Source organism: Grampus griseus, assembly GCF_964374135.1.
Source record: "Grampus griseus genome assembly, chromosome: 9".
Lineage (NCBI taxonomy): Eukaryota > Metazoa > Chordata > Mammalia > Artiodactyla > Delphinidae > Grampus > Grampus griseus.
The window spans coordinates 14871424-14890666 of NC_139003.1; the positions used below are offsets into that span (position 1 = coordinate 14871424).

At 46.1% G+C, this 19243-nt stretch overlaps 1 protein-coding gene across 1 annotated transcript in view; it reads left to right on the forward strand.

Moving 5' to 3' along the window:
* ATP6V0A4 (ATPase H+ transporting V0 subunit a4) overlaps window positions 1–19243 on the forward strand; it is a gene marked incomplete at both ends in the record, with an annotated part of 47224 nt that overhangs the window by 25759 nt on the left and 2222 nt on the right. The window contains 5 exons of the mRNA XM_082662183.1: window positions 3097–3215; window positions 5225–5441; window positions 8544–8645; window positions 13694–13822; window positions 17671–17788. Of these exons, the coding sequence (XP_082518309.1) occupies window positions 3097–3215; window positions 5225–5441; window positions 8544–8645; window positions 13694–13822; window positions 17671–17788 (685 nt within the window). The remainder of the gene's footprint in view (window positions 1–3096; window positions 3216–5224; window positions 5442–8543; window positions 8646–13693; window positions 13823–17670; window positions 17789–19243) is intronic.

Here is a 19243-nt window from a genome sequence, read left to right on the forward strand (position 1 = left end):
GGTTTACTGTTGCTTCTTTAAAAGGCCCGTGGTTGCTTGGAAAGTATGCATATTAGATAAGCAATTTAGCAACCTAACCAAGTTCCCAACTTTGGCGTTTTCTTGCAGTGATTAACATCTCTCTTTTTCCTAGAAAAGTGTGGATTTGCTTTTATATTTGCTTTATTTTATTGCATAGAATTATACAAGTTTTTAAAAAAGTGTTAACTTTAATGGTTTGCTATATCTACCTCAATTGGATTTGAGCCAAACAGACAAAGGTGCTTCTTCGCCCAGCCTGCAGGTACAAAGAGATGTCAAAAAGACACATCCCTATTTGGGTAAAACCCCTCACACGATGGCTTAGCACCATATTGCCACCAGGTGGCGGCCTTGTGCCCCAAATGAGCACAAGTGTCTGGAGCTGAACTTGGCAGATGGGGTTCATAAAAGTTTCCTCTACTCTCACTTTGTTGGAAGAGAACCTGAGACCACAGTTTTACTTGCTGACAGTTGAGAGTAATAGCACTGGCCCTAAAATTGGTTCTCTGGTCTCTCCTATCTTGTGGGTCATCTCCTCTTCAGTCTTCCTGTTCCTCCCACTTGCTGCCCACCTCCTGTCCCTTATGAAAGCAGCGCGCATCACTCAGGATTGGTTTATACTTGCCACCCAGGGGCACTTGCATTCAAAGTTTTATCAAAAGAGGCGAAGTCCTTGAAGTCCTGTTTGTAAGCTGCAAAGTGCTAAAAATAAATGCAAGTTGTTACTTTTGTAGACTGGAAGGCTTTATCTTCAGTCCAAGGAATTTCATGATTAGCGAACAGGCAGGGGAGGAGTATTAGAGGGGAGTGATTTTTAGGGTCTGGTTGACCTTCCTTTCCTTTGAATCTCATTGCTCCCACTGTCCTGTCTCTTCTCTTCACAGCCCCCATCTAATGCATCAGCAAATCCTGTCTACCCAGTTTTGCTCCTCATGGACAAAGGGAGAGTAGCAAATTTCACGATTCAGAATTGAGTGGTCCAGTCTTTACTCTGTGTGCAATCTTGTCATCTGCCCACTAGTTAGAAAAATGTGAGGGTGAAAGGGAAGGTGATGTGTTGAAAATAATTAATTTTTTCCTAGTAACATTTAGATTTTTAAAGATTTTTGGTCTTTTTAAACATTATAAAATAATAATATATGTGATTAAAAACCCATATAATACAAAAATTATTAAAAAATAAAAAGATAAAGCAGAAACTAACACACCATTGTAAAGCAATTATACTCCAATAAAGATGTAAAAAAAAATTTTAAAAATAAAAAGAAAGAGTTGCCTTTCTTACCTTTCCTCTTCCTGCAATCTGATTGCTCAGAGATAATCTCTTTAATAGAACATTTCTGTGTTTATATTAGCACTTATATATATTAATGAAGGGTTTGATTTTTACATAATGTAAATTTCTACAGCTGCATTCATTAACTCTGTTGAGCATCTATTTGTGAATCAGGTCACAAAATATTTGGGCATCAGAGCTGAGGGGGCTTTCTAAAGGCGTCTGTAAATTTTATAATAAATGAACATTACACAATGGTTACAAGCCCATGATTTAGAATCAGATAGGCTGTGTTTAAATCTTGGCTTTTCTATTTACTTGCTACGTGATTTTGAGCAAATTATCATCTCTGGGTCTGTTTCCTCATCTGTAAAATGGGTATAATAATAGCCCTCATAGAATTGCTCAGAAGAGTGAACGAATTTTATAGGTGAAACACCCAGCAGAGTCTGGTGCATAAACAGAGTAAACGCTCCGTTTGCTGTTGTATTATTTCTCCTTGGGTGTGTAAGTAACTTAGTCTCTCTGAGATTTTGATAAATGCCCTTATCTGTAAAATGGGAATACTTACAACTATCTCATAGAGTTGTTAGAATTAAATGAGATAAATACACTTGAAGAGCTTAGTATGTACCTGGTACTTAACCGTGAACATTTTTTAGTTTTTCCAGGCTGGGTCTAAGGTGTACTGGTAACCCTGCCCTTACTGTGTTGAGTGATTCTGTGGGGACTGGCCCACCAGGAGGGCAAAGGGAAAAAGCAGAGGGTGGAGGGCAAGCCTGTGCAGCTTCAGTGCCAGGGCAGATGGGGAGGGTCGTGGAGGTGCCTCTGGGGTCTGAGCACCTGTGACAGGAGTCCCTTTCCCCATCTTCCCAGCAGCCCCCTTAGTGATTGTTCAGCTGGCGGCCGCTCAGGACATTGTCGAGACAGAGTCAGTGAGAGGTGGTTCCTGCAGGGGGGAGGGGAAGGGAACTGTGCACTGAGGCTGCACTAGGTGGACGTCGACCCCTTAGCAGAAGCAGAGGAGTTTGGAGGAGGAAGTAGTTTAGGAGGAAAGAAAAGAAGACCCTGTGGCTTTGTTAGTTCTGAGGAGCAAACCCTCCAGATGCCTAAAGTTCCAGAGGGGTCAGGGGTAGGAGCAAGGACTTGAATCATTCGCATGGGGGTGGGTGTTGGAGATTTCTGCGGGGAAGAAGAGCGTTAGTGACTGGGACCATTAACCAGGGTGAGGCCACGACAGCCCCCAGCCGCTGAGTGCTTGTTCTGTGTGCCTGTCTGGTGTGGGCAGGACAGGTACATGCGTCCCTCTCTGTGCCAATAAATGTTGGCTACAGGAGTGGCTTCTTGAGAAGGGCCTGGGAAAATGCTTTGTAATGTAAAGTGCTATAGAAATTCAGCGTAAAAGGTGGTATTATTAAGAGGGGATTGGCTAAATTCGTGGGCCAGAGATCTACACCATTAATGTGGGAACCCAGGCAAGTTTGAGATCTCTCCATAATGTTTCAGAATGTCTTTTCATTTAGAACAGGGGAAAAATCATGTCAGTTTTTTTTTTTTTCTTCCAGTTACTTGATGTTTTACTAATGGTGCTATTGGTTCCAACACAGTTGTCATGAGAGTTGCATTTATAAGGGGTTTGGTCCTTTGCTGAGCCTAAAATGCATGTGCTGAACTGGACAGAAATTTGAAAATGTGGTTCCCAGAGCGACTTTTTCAGGGGAAATCGAGCTCTAGCCCCTGACTCTGGGAGAACTTCTAGACTCTGGTCTCATGTCTTTCTTGTCACGTTTCCCTTCCAGGTTTGGAACTTGGCTTCAAACAAGCTAACATTCTTGAACTCCTATAAGATGAAGATGTCAGTTATCCTGGGAATTGTCCAGATGGTTTTTGGTGTCATTCTCAGCCTTTTCAATCACATGTAAGTTTCACAATGAACTTTCTGCCTGTTGGTCTGACCGTGTCGGGGATGAGCAGTGGCAGAGCCCCCACTTTGCTCCTGTGTCCCTCCGTGCAAGTTTCCTTCCTATGGGGACTGCTTCCCCCGGTCTCTTGACTTGAATTCAGACAAGCTGGTTTGCCAGAAATGACACCTCTGTTTCTCCTGAGCTGAGTGTACCTTTCACCTCAGAAATATTTGAGGGTTCAGAAAGAGACTGCAAGGCCACAGTGCTATGTGTGCTCCCAGCCTGCAGGGCCTCCGCTGATGCTAGATCCAGGCTTAACTCCCACCAGTGGGCAAATGGGGACATAAGTGCCCTCAAATTCTGAGTTCCATTTGGTATAATTTCTTCCTGCTGGCAGCAGCCTCTCTCTCATTTCTTTGACTGTTAACGTTCTCCCGTCTCTTCTTTCTGTTAAGATTGATCTATAGAAAGCTTCTCAAACTTGCATATTTGTGCTGAGTTGTAAATGTTTGAAAACGGCCTCCAATATGCCTATTTAGAGATGCTTTTGTGGACATGGCAGCTTGTAGGTATCGCTGAAACCCACCTGCCAGGAGGTCAGCACCGTGCCAAAGAAATGGTACAGAGTTTAGAGTCAGAAAGTTGACTGATGGTTCTAACTCTTTATAGCTGTGTGATCATAGGTATGTAGCTTAACGTCTCCAAGATCGTGTTCTGCTGTGGAATGGGAATAGAGGAGTCAGAATGGGTCGGTTATTGTGCAGTAACAACTCCCAAATCACAGTGGTTTATGACCGTGATGCATGTCATCGTGGGCCACCGGGGGCACTGCTCATCTCATCCTCACACTGCGACCAGAGCTGATGGGCTGCCACCACCTGGAAGCTGCCAGTTGCTGTGACAGGAGAGTGTGGTCAGTTACACACTGACTCTTAAGGTTCCACCTGGAGTGACACAGGCCACCTCCATTCCCATTTCATTGACCAGAGCCAGGCACATGGTGACCTCCAATCAGAAAACCAATAGATGTACGATTCTACTTAAAAAATAAGAACAATTTAGTGAGTAAACGAATGACAGCGCCTTGGTACTACTGCCTGCCTGAAAGTGCTGTGAGAGTTAAATGAGAGAGAAAACCAGGAAGTGATTTTTGGACTATCATTGACATCGTGTGTCAGGCTGGCCTCAACTATCTCTAGTAATCCTGCTTTATCATGGGATCTGCATTTTTCCCTCCAATAACTCTTACAATTAACCAAGGGTCTGGGGCCCTTTTCTGACATTTTAACTGGGTGTCCCCCGACTTAGTCTTGTGGGACTCTCTCTATGTCTTAGAGCAGAAGGTGGCAAACTTTCTCTGTAAAGGGCCACATAGTAAATGTTTTAGGCTTTGCAGGCCAGATGGTCTGTGTCACAGCTACTCACTTCTGGTGTTGTAGTGTGAATGCTGCCACAGACTCTGTAAACAAACGAGTGTGAGTGTCTTCCAATAGAACTTTATTTATGAAAACTGAAATTTGAATTTCCTATCATTTTCATGTGTCATCAAATATTCTTTTGATTTTTCCCCCCAACCACTTAATGATGTAAAAACCATTTTTAACTTGTAAGCTGTACACAGCTAGGTGATGGGCTCAGTTTGGCCTGTGGGCCATTGTTGACCGACCCCTGTCCTAGGGCATCCTTAGGGGAAAACCTGCCAAGCCATGCTTCTATATCCTTGTACCATTAACTGTGTTGATATGAATCTGGTCTGCATGGGAAGCTGCGGCCAGATCATCAGTTGTCTCTGTGAGCCTGCCCTCTGCCTCAGACTTTATCTTCTAGACCCTGGTTCTCTCTGAACCTTTTGTGCAAAAGCACCTTTCTTTCTCCTCTTCTCCAGCCATGCATGATTGCCACGTGCCTGGGGAGTGGATGCAGGGTTCAAAGAAATGAACATGTGGTGATTTGGAGAGAATAGTGAGTTGTCGGTATTCCTTCAATGTTCTGTCTTGTACGTGTGTATGTTTCCCACCCTCAGATTCTTCAGGAACACTCTCAACATCCTTCTGCAGTTCATCCCCGAGATGATTTTTATCCTGTGTCTTTTCGGATACCTGGTCTTCATGATCATTTTCAAATGGTGCTCCTTCGACGTCTCTGTGTCCCGGCGAGCCCCGAGCATCCTCATTCACTTCATCAACATGTTCCTGTTTAACTATAACGACCCTTCGAACGCACCCCTGTACGAACATCAGGTACTGATGGGCCTTTTTTCTTCTTTTACGCACTTGATTATGTTAAATCTCTCTCCTACCCTTGGGTATCGCAGAGAGTAATTATTTGCAAGACTGAGCCGTCTCAGCACCGATGTGTTAGGTTCTTCAGATTCAGAAGGTCTTATTGGATGAATGGCTGGGTGCTGAGGGCGGTGCTGCGGTGTGGCTCCAGCCGTTCCTATCTGGGTGATACGTGGGAGGGATTATTGCTGTGGGGTTGAAAATGAGCTTGTACGTTGTCTGCGAAGAAAGAAAAAAAATAATCCTTGGGATTGATTGGCTTGAAACTGTAAGTGCTCTAAATAGCACCTTAAAAATGAATAATCTTTTGTTATAAAAGTAAACTCTGGTTAAGGTTCACAAGAAAGAAAATCGAAGCAGAGTCAAGAAGAAGAATCCCTCTGTTCACAGGGGGAGTGAGTTTCTGGAAAACTGAACCAAACTCATGCCGTCCTATGAGCTTCCATGGCTAATTGGAGATGCTTTTTTTTTTTTTCTTTGGGCTCTTCTTCTATGGACGATACCTTCCAACAGTTGGACGTTATTGCCATTCTGACTTCTGTTTCTTTCAGCCTCATTATCAACTTAATATTTTATTTTAAAAAAGTATAAATGTCCCATGAGAGGTGGGTATAAAAATATCTCAGTGACTAATTTTTGGTAACACAAATAGTTCTTTTCCTCTGGCCTCTCTCAGTGATAACCTGATCATATTGTTTGCTGGTAGGTTTTCACTAAGGAAGGACCCACTTACATAGGTTCTAATTCCTCTGGATCAAGCTCTAGGGCTAGATTTCCCAATACCAGCACATGGCACCTGCCAGTGACCGCTCATCCTGGGTCCCAGTTACAGCCATGCTCCTCCTACAGCTGCACACGTCCTCATGAGTTTGAATCCTAGCTGCGTTCTCCTCCCCTATAGAAGCAGCAAATAAGAAGAAGAAAAAGTAAGGAATGATTTTAGCGAATAATCAGAGACGACATATAGCTCTGAAAGCTCTCTTGTATCCCACCTTACTATTGTTGCACCTGTTTGTCATACATCGATGGTGAAGGAACCATCCCTAGACTATTGGCATTAAATGAATGTATCCGGAAGGTTCGTTTATGCAATGCTGGAGTCTAAATGAAAGTTCACTTGGATTTCCCAAACAAGTCTTCTCTTTGAGGCACGGTACTCAGATTCACCACATAGTTCATGTGCTAATTCTTTTCCTAAAGACTAAAGTCCTGTCTTAGTGCGCTGAACATTGAACAGTGAATGGCTTTTCCAGCTTCTTTCCATTCAAAAATGTTATTTGGAGTTGGCTGGTTTCCACACCCTGGAATGAAGATTCATTATCTAGACACAGTTTGCAGTTTCCATAACCTCATCTTCCCGTCATGCAGCTGGAAGAGACAGTGTAAGTTACTAATACAGCCTCCTCCAAACAGTGCTCTGGTTGCTTCGTGCCATGTTTCAATATCAAAGAAGAAGAGCAACAGATAAGTAGACATCTCTGGTTGCTTTGTACATTGTGAAGGGAAAAAGCATGATATCTAAATGGGCAAATGGCAACGAGGTAGCTTCGAGGACAGGGGCCTGGGACTGGCAAGTGCAGTGTGTGTTCCCGTGGTTCTCCCCCTTCTTGGGAGCACTTAAGAGTGGAGGAGGGGGCTTCCCTGGTGGCGCAGTGGTTAAGAATCCACCTGCCAATGCAGGGGACACAGGTCTTCTCCCTGGTCTGGGAAGATCCCACATGCCGCGGAGCAACTAAGCCCGTGCATCACAACTACTGAGCCTGCGCTCTAGAGTCTGTGAGCCACAACTACTGAGCCTGCGTGCCACAACTACTGAAGCCTGTACGCCACAACTACTGAGCCTGTGCTCTAGAGCCCGTGTGCCACAACTACTGAAGCCCGCATGTGTAGGGCTCGTGCTCTGCAACAAGAGAAGCCACCACAATAAGAAGCCTGCGCACCGCAACGAAGAGTAGCCCCCGCTCACCACAACTAGAGAAAGCCCGTGGCCAGTAACGAAGACCCAACTCAGCCAAGAATAAAATAAAAGAAAATAAGAGTGGAGGAGGGTAGGAGATGGAGAAGATAAAATGTTTCCACTGTTATCGGGGTAAATCTTGCTACAATTGGGATGATGATAAATTGTCTCACTGGGAGCTTGGCCAGAACAGTTAAAGAAATGTGAGGGCTCAAGAAGCGTTTTCCCTTTTACTCTGAGCACCCCATTTCTACACCTTTTCAATGGCTCTGATGAAGCCTTCCCAGGAGTCCTGGTTCTTCAGACCATAGCAGCTCTGGGTCAGTCCTCAAACCCAGTGACTCGGGAGGGTAGGAAAAAGAGTTGGGGGTGAGGATGTGAAAGGAAATACCTGACAGGATGATAAAATGGGATGTCGCCTGGGCTTCAGCGAGGCATGAAGACCATAGACGCCTCACTCCAGAGTGAATTGTGACAGCGAGAGAGACAGCAAAAGAGAGTTCAGCCCAGGCGTCCCAGGACCCGTTAGGTGACTCACCCACAATGAGCCTGTGCGAGTAGGGGATGATTGTTTTGAAAAAGAGAGCACAAGGGCTTAGTAGTACTGCAAATACAAGGTTACTGATGGAGACAGTACGTTTGTGACTTAAAGTGACCCAAGGACTTTTGGTCACTCCAGAGTGGCCAGCGCAGTGCCAGGCCAGGGCTTTGTCCAGGGCCAGGGCTGACTGTCCCCACGGAGCAGAGTCAAGGGGACCAGGGACAAATAAAGCTGCCCTTATGATGTGGCTCATGAGCTCTTCTGTCCAATGACAGGCTCCACATGGTGCGGGTGTATGATAAGGGACCACTTGGAGAGTAAGGAGTAAAGACAGGGAGACTCCAGTGTCCACCATGAGTGGACACCCGGTACCACCGGACTGACAGCTCTCTCCCTGCACTGGGAATAGCCCAAGATGGGAGGGTGAATGGGTCCATTGAAACGCTGTAGATCACTCCAAATAAAGTTCAGCTGAAATGATACATGTTTACCATTTGTATCATGTGAAACGTGCTGTGCAGTCACCTTGCAATGATGGGATCTTACGGCTTTGGTCTTACAGCAAGAAGTCCAGAGCTTCTGTGTTATCATGGCTTTGATTTCTGTGCCGTGGATGCTTCTGATTAAGCCGTTTATTCTCAGAGCCAGTCATCGGAGATCCCAGGTAAGCGCCACCCACTTCCATTCACTCACTGCGGGTAGGAATGTGGGCTCCCTGCAAGTGTAAGTTGGGCTTTAGAGAGAACCCCGCATTGACCAGGGCCTGAAGGACCTGGTGAGGTGAGGAACTGACCCACCCCAGGGATGCTTCCTACCGTAGAGCTCAGCTTTTCCTTGGGGCTTTCTTGATTCCAGCATAATGGTCGCATTTAAATCTTACCTGCTGCAAACCGTGCTTGGGGTGTGTGTGCTGAGTCAAGTGGTAGGTAATGACTTTGAAGGCTCTGAACGTGGTTGTTTTATTAGTTGAAAATAAGAGTCTTTTACTGTAGTTTTAGTGTGTTAATGAGCATTGAAAGTTGTTTTCATCAGGATTCTAAAGTTGTGGGGAAAAAAAATAAAGTTGTGGGCTTTTACTGTATTATGTTACAGATGGTGAGAGGGAACTAGAGGAGGAAACACGTTTAAATAAGTCTGTTCTTGTTTTTCTGATTTTCACCCTATTGTCAAACACCAGTTTCAGCCCACTTCCTCCTTTTGTCTCAACTTCTCCTGAGCCTCAGGTTTACTCAGGGGGTGATGAAGTGTTTACTGTCAGCCTAAATCAAATAGGATTTGGGAAGATTAACCTTCCAGGGACCATTAGAGTCTAGAAATGACACACAGGCACTGTTTGAGATGATCGGTCTCTGCTTCCCTCTGTTAGTGCAAAAGATTAAGTGGGCTGTGCTGAGATCACGTATATTTTAAGTGGTTGGAAATATTTTCAGGTAAACTTTTTTTTTTTAACATCTTTATTGGGGTATAATTGCTTTACAATGGTGTGTTAGTTTCTGCTTTATAACAAAGTGAATCAGTTATACATATACATATGTTCCCATATCTCTTCCCTCTTGCTCCTCCCTCCCTCCCACCCTCCCTATCCCACCCCTCCAGGTGGTCACAAAGCACCGAGCTGATCTCCCTGTGCTACATGGCTGCGTCCCACTAGCTATCTACCTTACGTTTGGTAGTGTATATATGTCCATGCCTCTCTCTCGCTTTGTCACAGATCACCCTTCCCCCTCCCCATATCCTCAAGTCCATTCTCTAGTAGGTCTGTGTCTTTATTCCTATCTTACCCCTAGATTCTTCATGACATTTTTTTTCTTAAATTCCATATATATGTGTTAGCATACGGTATTTGTTTTTCTCTTTCTGACTTGCTTCACTCTATATGACAGGCTCTAGGTCTATCCACCTCATTACAAATAGCTCAATTTCGTTTCTTTCTATGGCTGAGTAATATTCCATTGTATATATGTGCCACATCTTCTTTATCCATTCATCCGATGATGGGCACTTAGGTTGTTTCCATCTCTGGGCTATTGTAAATAGAGCTGCAATGAACATTTTGGTACATGACTCTTTTGAATTATGGTTTTCTCAGGGTACATGCCCAGTAGTGGGATTGCTGGGTCATATGGTAGTTCTATTTGTAGTTTTTTAAGGAACCTCCATACTGTTCTCCATAGTGGCTGTACCAATTCACATTCCCACCAGCACTGCAAGAGTGTTTCCTTTTCTCCACACCCTGACGTGGCTGATGGCCTCTCCCACTATTTCCTGCCAGCCTTGACCAGATCCAAAACCTGTCTGAAATATAATTTATGTGGGATATAAATACACAGGAAGGCAAACCAAAGAATGCTTGTTTGTTGTTTGGTTAATAGGTGAGAGACCAAGATGGTAAAGGAGAGTTGAGGTGGACCATTGTCCAAATAGGTGAACTGGTGTTTCAAAGGAAGGTGGCAAATACCTTTCTGCAGAAACAGATGCAACTGTCTTTCTTAGAAACTCAACCTGTCTGTAAGTCGAGGACTAGGTTACTGCTGGCTCGCCTGAGTCCCAGGACTCTCAAACCATAGCTTGTCTTATTCTTTGCTCCACAAAAGCTGTTTAAATAGTGGCTGAGGCCAAAGTGACGGATTTCTCCCTTTTCTCCACGGATGACTTGTATGACAGGGAAGGAAGTAGAGGTGCTTTTGTAGTCTGCCATCTTGGGCGATACCTCCTAGGCTGACTCGGGAACAGGGGCTCCCAAAGGCTGCTTGGAGGCCTGCCTCCTTGGCCCCTGGGTTGTGTAGTTGTCGATTGACTCCTTAGGCTGCGGATTAGATGGTCCTTTTTCATGTTAGAAACATTTCCTTCCACCTCCATCCAAGAGATGATTCCATAATGGAATTATCTGGCCTCCTCTCAAGTCCCCCTGTGAAACCTTAAAGAGGCCCAGTACATAGAGATTATAAACAGACTTGTTCTGATGGGCCTTGGGGGAAATGAGCAGAGGTCCCATCTCCTCAGGCTCCTCTGTCACCCTGTAGCCCTGGGTCCCTGCAGGACATGGTTTGGAAACCCCTTCACTAGAGGGCCACCTGTGATGTGGCCCTCTTGGCACGCACCCTGTAGGCAGCCAGTGAGCGCACATGTCCTCCCCAGAACTGCTCATGCCAGCCCCCTGGACCGCCCGGACCACCCACATTCTGCTTCCTCTTCTGACTTGCTGCCGTGGACCCAGGGCTCCTATCACTCCGTATCCCAGGTCACGGTGAAGTAACTTTGCATTTCTGTTTAAAATCTTTACATTTACATGTGTGTTTTCTATGCTAAAATTCATTGAAGTATAACCTACATACATCAAAGGGCACAAATGATAAGGGCACAGATCAGTGAAGTATCATCACACGAACACATCCGTGTGACCAGCAGTTGGATAGAGACGCAGAACACCATAGACCCTGAAGTCCCCGTGTGCTTCCTTCCGGTCACTGTCACCCCAAGGTCAACCACTATCCCGACGTCTAACACCATAGGTTAGTCTTCCCTGCTCTGGAACTTTATGTAAGTGGAACCATACACCACACCTTCGTCTGGGTCTGGCTTCCTTCATCCAGTGTTATGTTTGAGAGATTGTGTGTGCGTGTGCGTGTGCGTGTGTGTGTGTGTGTTTGTGTGTGTGTGTGCGTGTGAGATAGCTATGTATTATAGTATTCCCTTGAGTGAATATACCACAATTTGGTTATCCATTTGTATATTGATAGTTATTTAGCTTTTTTCCAGTGTTGTTAGTAATTACAAATCGTGCTGCTGTGAACATCCTCGTGTCTGTCTTTGTGCACGTGTGTTTTACATGTTTTTAGACAGTTGCAAGTAACTCATTTAAAATTGATTACTATTTTATTTCAGACGGCATCCAGCTCAAACATTGTGAGACGTTTAGTTAGGGGGATTGCAAAGTATATTTTGAATGGGAAGAAGAGTCAGTAAGATCCACAAAGTCCCAGTGTCACGCTTCTACACAGTTGTTCATGCTCATTTGAACCAATTTCAGGATATGACCAGAAAAGGCTAGCATTTAAAGATGGAAATGGAAAAACTGTCTTCTGTTTCTTCTTTGGTATTTTCTTCCTTAAGTTGATGGGGAGAGAAAATAGGATTTCAAGAAGACAAAGTAATGTTAACTTGAGCCCCATTTCCTCACCATGGGGCAAGGAACCATGGGCCAAGGGGAAAGGCTTACCCAGAGCCCCCTCTTGGTACCCAGCACCCTGGAATTCCTGTCCAGATGGACACAAGCCCACTTCCAGGGCATAAAAAGGGCCAACCACAGCACCGCCCTGGGTACCACTGACCCTGGTGTGACCAAGGGGCAGCAGGACTCCCAAGGAGGGAGTGTGGGTGGAACGTAGACATTTGGGTGGGAGTGTCCACACATGTGCACACGAGGCCACGGCCCTTGTGCTGTGAGATGAAATCACAGGTGAGAAGGGAAGGGTCACACGCCGGGGTGCAGGGCCAGCTCTCCCATGCTGCCATGTCCTGGTGTGGGATGCTGAATTTGAACCTGGCCTTCCAAGTTCTTGTGAGAATTTATTTATCAAGACAGACGCCAGAACATATTTTATTTAGGAGTTTGTTGGCTTGATTTCTAACTTTTAAATATTTAAACATATGGCACGTGGGCTTTCATTTGTACCTTTGCCCAAAGATCTGCAATATCAGGTTCAGACCTGCTGAAGAAAGAATGGTAAAGACACTTTAATGCCTAATTTGCAATATGCCACCCGTGAAATTATTCTAGGAAAAACTTTGGATGTGGGACATTAAATTTCACAGTGACTTGAAAGAAATATTTTCTTCAGACTCAGGCCAAATTGAATGGTGACTACACCTAGATTTTTTTTTCCTTGAATTTTTTTCTTAGCTATTTTCATAAAGTGATGTTTTTATTTTAAAAAGTATATTTGTGTTGGAAAAGTCATTGTCTAGTCCGTTTGGGCTGCTGTAACAAAATACCACACGCTGGGTGGCTAAAACAACAGAAATTTATTGCTCACAGTTCTGAAGGCTAGAAGTCCAAGATAAGGTGTCAGCATCACCTTCTGGTGAGGCCCCTTTCCTGGTTCACTGCTGACAACTCTCTGTGTCCTCACCTGATGGGAGGAGCTTGGGAGCTCTCTGAAGCCTCTTTTATAAGGCACTAATCCCATTCACGAGGGCTCCACCCTCATGACCTAAGTGCCTTCCAAAGGCTCCACTTTCTAATACTTTCATCTTTGGGGGTTAGGATTTTAACATGAATTTTGTGGGGGGACACAAACATTCAGACCATAGCAGTCATTAATCTCTCCTGATTTTGCTTGTAGAAATCTGGCTGTTTGGGTCACACGACGGTTGGTTTACTGTAAAGAGTGTGATTAATTTGGCACGTTCTGGAACACAGTGGAGAAAAGCACATGCCCTGGAATTAGACTGCCTGGATTTGAATCCTGGCTCTGCCACTAACTAGCCTTACCAGCTGTGCAGTCCTGGGCTCATTTCTTAACCTTTCTGTTACTTAAGTTTACTTCTCTGTAAAATGGGGTGATAATTGTGCTTACATAAAAAGATTGAATAGAAGGTTTAGAACAGTATCTGGGACATGGCTAATATTTAATGAGAGCCTTTATTTTATATAGAAGTTTTGTCATTCGAAGGGTGAATTTGACACTGCATTTTCTTATTTGCTGAAAGCTACAGGCCTCCAGGATCCAAGAAGATGCCACCGAGGACATTGAAGGTGACAACTCCAATCCTTCCGTGAGCCCTGGTCACAGGGCTTCTGCAGGTGCCCATGGGGCTCAGGATGACCACGATGAAGAGGTATCTGGGGGAGTTCCCTGGTGGCCTAGTGGTTAGGATTTGGTGCTGTCACTCCCGTGGCCCAGGTTTGATCCCTGGTTGCGGAACTGAGATCCCACGAGCTGCATGGCCAAAAAATTAATTGCTTATCTAAAGAAGAAGGAAGAGGTATTTGGGACTTGACACCCTATGAAGACTTCCAGTTTGTACAGATTCTAGAAGCCAGATCTAGTCAGGGATGGTGCTCACATATTTGACAGCCAGTAGCGTGTGGGCACCAGCCAATCAGAACGGACTTAGGCAGTAGAGCTGGGAGGGTTGGGAGGACCCTGCTGGTGGCAACCCTGTCATCACTGAGTCATGGGAAGTTGGGGAGGTCCCAGGAAAGGGGGGGCACTTAAGCTTGCAGCTACTTACCAACCAGTCAGGGAGCATTTTAAATAATTTCGCCCAGGTGCCGCTCTATCTGTGAGTGCGAGGTGAATATCAGCCTCACGTTTAGTGACATAGGAGGCCCTAAATGTTACTGAGTCTCCTTGGTCAGAACTGTGCCCCTGGGAGTCTGCTAAATTTATCATGATCTTTCCCATCAGTGACCCTCACTCATGAGAGCGGAGGCCAAGTCTGGTCCCTTATATTGAAGCAAGAAGTGGGTTATGGGACTTCCCTGGTGGCACAGTGGTTGAGAGCCTGCCTGCCGATGCAGGGGACACGGGTTCGTGCCCCGGTCTGGGAAGATCCCACATGCCGCGGAGCGGCTGGGCCCGTGAGCCATGGCCGCTGAGCCTGCGCGTCGGGAGCCTGTGCTCCGCAACGGGAGAGGCCACTACAGTGAGAGGCCCATGTACCGCAAAAAAAAAAAAAAAAAAAATAATAATAATAAAAAAAAAGAAGTGGGTTATTTATTCTCAGTCGTAAGCACACTCAGATGCCATCGCCACCTCTGGCCTCAACCCTGGCTCAATCTCTTCTTTGTTCACTTATCTTTGTAACATTGTCTGCCTCTCAAGGGAAGTCACAAATTCCTGTGTTCTTCTCTCCTCCCTCCCTGTCCCTTTCCATCCAAGGGCAGCCACTCCCCGCTCAGGAATGTACCATGTTTTCCCAGACAAGACGGCTGGCTGTTTTTATACCATGACTGAAGTCACCCACGGTCCTGAACCCCGGGCAGGGGGGTTTAACCCGAGCTCTGTTCTAATTCTGGAGTGGGGACAGGGTTCCTGAGGCCTGAGAAATGCTATAAATAACTCCGTCTGTGGTGTTAATTACTTTAAAAAACCAACAAGTATTCATCTGCACCAATGAATAGTCGATTAGAATGAATGAAAAATCTGGATCATGGAAAGTTTTCCCAACAAGATTCCAGGTACAGAGAGTAACCCGTATTCATGGCGGTTGGTATTACTAGGTCTGTCAGACCTGCTGGAATGTTTTAGAATCCAACCCACACATCTTCTGACTCATCAAGTCCCAGCCTGTCCAGTACAACCTTCCTCATCCATCCTCCTCGTGGCCTCGGTATATATCCGGTCAATGTTCACCTGCCACCTCCTTCGTGAACCAGCTGCCTTCACTGGGGGCAGCGTCAGGCTCCATTTGACGGCTCTTCCCCCAGTACAATAAGGCCTGGGTCTCCCAGCACAAGGCACATACAGGCTCGACATACAGGCTCGACTCTGCTTCCCCCTCCAGGTCCTGTCCCACTTCTGTCCGCACCCGGAGTTAGCCAAACTCCAGGTTAAGGGCCCAGTTCTCCAGACTGCCAAGTCTACCCAACACTTCTGACACCACCCACAAGTCTGGAGGTCCCCTCAGACTCCCTCTTGTTCAGTCATTTGTAGACAGCTCACAGAACTCAGGAGAATGCTATACTTTCAATTACAGTTTTACTTACAACAAAAGTCTACAAATCAGAACCAGCCAGAGGAAGACACAAGTAAGCAGAATCTGACACTGGGAAGGTTCCAGATGCAAAGCTTCTGTGTTCTTAGGGATGCATGGCTCTCCCGGCATTGACATGTGGCAGTATTATCGTATTGTTAACTCAGGAAGCTCCCGTGAGCTTCTGTGTTTGATGTTTTATGGGGGTGTCATTATGTAGGTGTGATTGACCCAAGTGCAATCCAGGTGGTTGCACTCAATCTCCGGCTCTGTCCCCTCCCTGGAGATGCGTTTGGGTTGATAACGTGTGGCTGAAAGTCTCAACTCTCTAACCACGTGAAGCCAGCTCCCACGTAAACTACCAAGTGCCCACCATAGACACCTCATTAGCAGAAGCGGTGAGGTGTGGTCCCAGGGACGGACCATGAATATCAGACGTTTCTTTCACTTGGGAAATGCCAGGCATTTAGAGGTTGCCTCCCAGGAGCCGGGGCAAAGCCAGACCTCTCTTTGGCTGAGGTTCATTCTTCACCAGACGTTCCTCTGTTACTGTGACTCTCTCTACCCACTCTCTCCACCTCTGCCCATCCCCGCCCCTTCAGTTCCTCTCTGCTGTTTTCACTGATGAATGGGAGGGGAGGCACTGATTTTGGTCTTTTCCCCATTGCATCTGACTACAACCCCCAGTGACCACAACCCCCATTTCTTCCTGGATATCCCTCCATCCTTGACGTCCTGGACCGCAGCCCTGTGACTGCTCCCAGCTCTTTGACCTTTTCATTTCGTCATCAATTTCCTTCTTTCTTATCTCTGAGTTGAGATGTTTCCTGAGGGTGGCAGCTCTTCTTCTCATGATCTTCCCCTAGTTCATTTTCTCTTAGCTCCCACTCTCACTCCTCGCACAGCTGTGGTCCCAGGTGTCCCTTTCCAGCCCAGACTTTTCCTCTGAGCCTGTTCTGCCTCTGCTGGTCTGTGCTGAGAGATTCAGCCTGTATGGCCAGCTATCACCTGCAACGCAACACGTCTGGGAATCAGCTACCCCCCTTCTCCAAAGTATTCATTTCTGCCAGTACCATTCTTTCACCCATTCGGGCTCAGGGACCTCAGAGCCCTGTATGACCCTGGCCCTGCTGGGTGAGGGACCCTTTTCTGTGTTCCCACGACACCCTTGCATTCTTGGTTATTGCAGTTCCCATGCTGACGTGTGGTAACTGTCTGTCTGCATCTTCTCCCTGCTGGGCGGTGAGCTGCCTCAGGGCAGGGATGGTGCCAGTCAGATTGTTTCCCTCATAACATCAGAGTAATGAAAGAAAAGAATGATCTATTGCTGTCTTTGCAGCACTGTTCCTTTTCCCCTCGTACCTGGATTACTAACATAATCAACAAGTTGGCTTTTTTTGCTTATGGGCTGTCCTTTCCCTGATCCATTTTTCTACCAGATTAATCTTGCCTCCAGTATTTCTTTATTTTATTGAGATACTTCTACTGGTTCCTCATGACTCCAGGTGGTTTTCTCGATTGTGTCCATCCTTGCCTTTCCCACGGCTTCCACAGCTGAGTCTTTCCTCATCTCAGCAAGCTCCCAGTCGAGCCAAATGGTTTTGCTCCCAAACTTAACCTTCATGATGCTCCCAACCCCTACCTTTTCCTTACCCGGAGTCATTTTCTTTACCAGGAATGAACTGGCTTCTCTTTTTCCCTCCCTGTTCTTCACGGCTCAGCGCAAATCTCAGCTCCCCTTACCAACCAACCACTCTGCTGCTTTGAGCTCTTTTCAGCCATTTCTGGGAAATGTTACTGCACACACACCGTGTCCTACTGTGGGCTGCTCATTCTGTTTCTACAAATATATTAATACCTATTTCCCCCTCGTTCAACTGGAAGTGTCTTAACAGCAGAGTCCAGGCCTTATTCGTCCGTTGTATCATTTGTAATACGTTTGAGTAGAAAGTACTTAATGAAATAGCATTACAAATTCTCTCTTTCAGTTCAACTTTGGAGACGTCTTTGTGCATCAGGCCATCCACACGATTGAGTACTGCCTGGGCTGCATTTCCAACACAGCCTCCTACCTCCGGCTCTGGGCCCTCAGCCTGGCGCATGCACGTGAGTGAGCGGGCCGCATGGCAGGGTCACCATCGCCTGTCCCTTTGGAAACAGATGCAATGTACTTCTAGGTGAAAGTGGCTTCTGGGTCATCTCTGGTGCTCTGACCAGAAGAATGGCTCTTCTTTCATAGTAGAAGTGACCTTTTTCAGTAGGTCTGGCTTTATCTTGCTGGAATGGTTACCCTCTGTATCAGCTTCCAGTTGCTGCTGTAACAACTACCACATATGTGGCAGCTCAGAACACTGTGAAATGGATTATCTTACCGTTCTGGAGGCCAGAAGACCCATAAACAAGGTGTTGGCAGGTCTGTATTTTCTGGAAGCTCTTGGGGAGAATCTATTTCCTTGCCTTTCCTAGTTTCTGCAGGCCCCTTGCATCTCCTGGTATAAAGATTCAAGCCTCAAGAATGACTTAAGTCTGGAATCTTGACTTATCAACTTACTGTGTAAAACCCCTCTTGATTTCTGCCTGCCTCTCTAGTCTTGTCTCTTGGTATTTCCCTCCATGCCCCACCGGCTCCTGATTGCCCCCACCCACTTTCCCATTTCATGTGCAGTGGCCACAAGGAACTGCACTGAGGCTCCCGCAGATGCCACACTAGCTGGGCCCCTCTGTATGTTTGCCCTGCAGCTCCCTTGCCTGTAAAATTCTTCCCTTCTTTCACTCTCTCCCCACCTGATGTCTCATCCTTCCTTCAGAACTCAGCTTAGCTAGCACCTTTCCCGGGTAGTCTTCCTCCCTGGCCCCCAGTCTGGAAGGTGCCCTTCCCCTGGGTTCTGGAGGTGCCCCTATCCTAGCACCGATTGTAATTCTGTCTCATTAGCCTGTCTCCCTACTAGACTGTCATCTCCTGAAAGGCAAGGACCCTGACTTTTATCTCTGCATTCCCAGCCCTGGGCATAATGCCAAGAACAGAGAAGCCAGGCCAAAATGTGTGCTAAAGGGATAGAAAGCAAAGCAGTGAAAGTGAGCCTGATTGTTGACTTACAGCAGAAAAGCAAGTGCTCAGCGTCTGTGTGGTCTTGACTGCTCTGGCTGTGTTTGTCTCCTTGCACAAACTCCTGTAATTACAGTATCTCCCTGGAAGGGGTGGGGGGCTCTCTGGTATCTCTTCTTATAAGGGCACTAATCCCATCATGAGGATCCCACCCTCATCTCCCAAGTACCATCACTTTGGGGTTAGGGCTTTAATATATGAATTTGAGGGGCTGGTGGAGAAACGAACATTCAGTGCATATCAAATCATAGTACATGTATTCTTTTGTGTTTTGCTTCTTTGGCATAAGATGATGTTACTCGGATATATTCACGTTGCTGCCAGTAGCTATGGTCTGCTCACTTTCATTGGTGAATAATATGCCATCCTATACTTGTCCTCTTGCTGGAAGCTCCTCCAAAGCTGCGTAGACAGTCTCACGCAGGTACCCTAGGGCACACATGACCGCCTTCTCC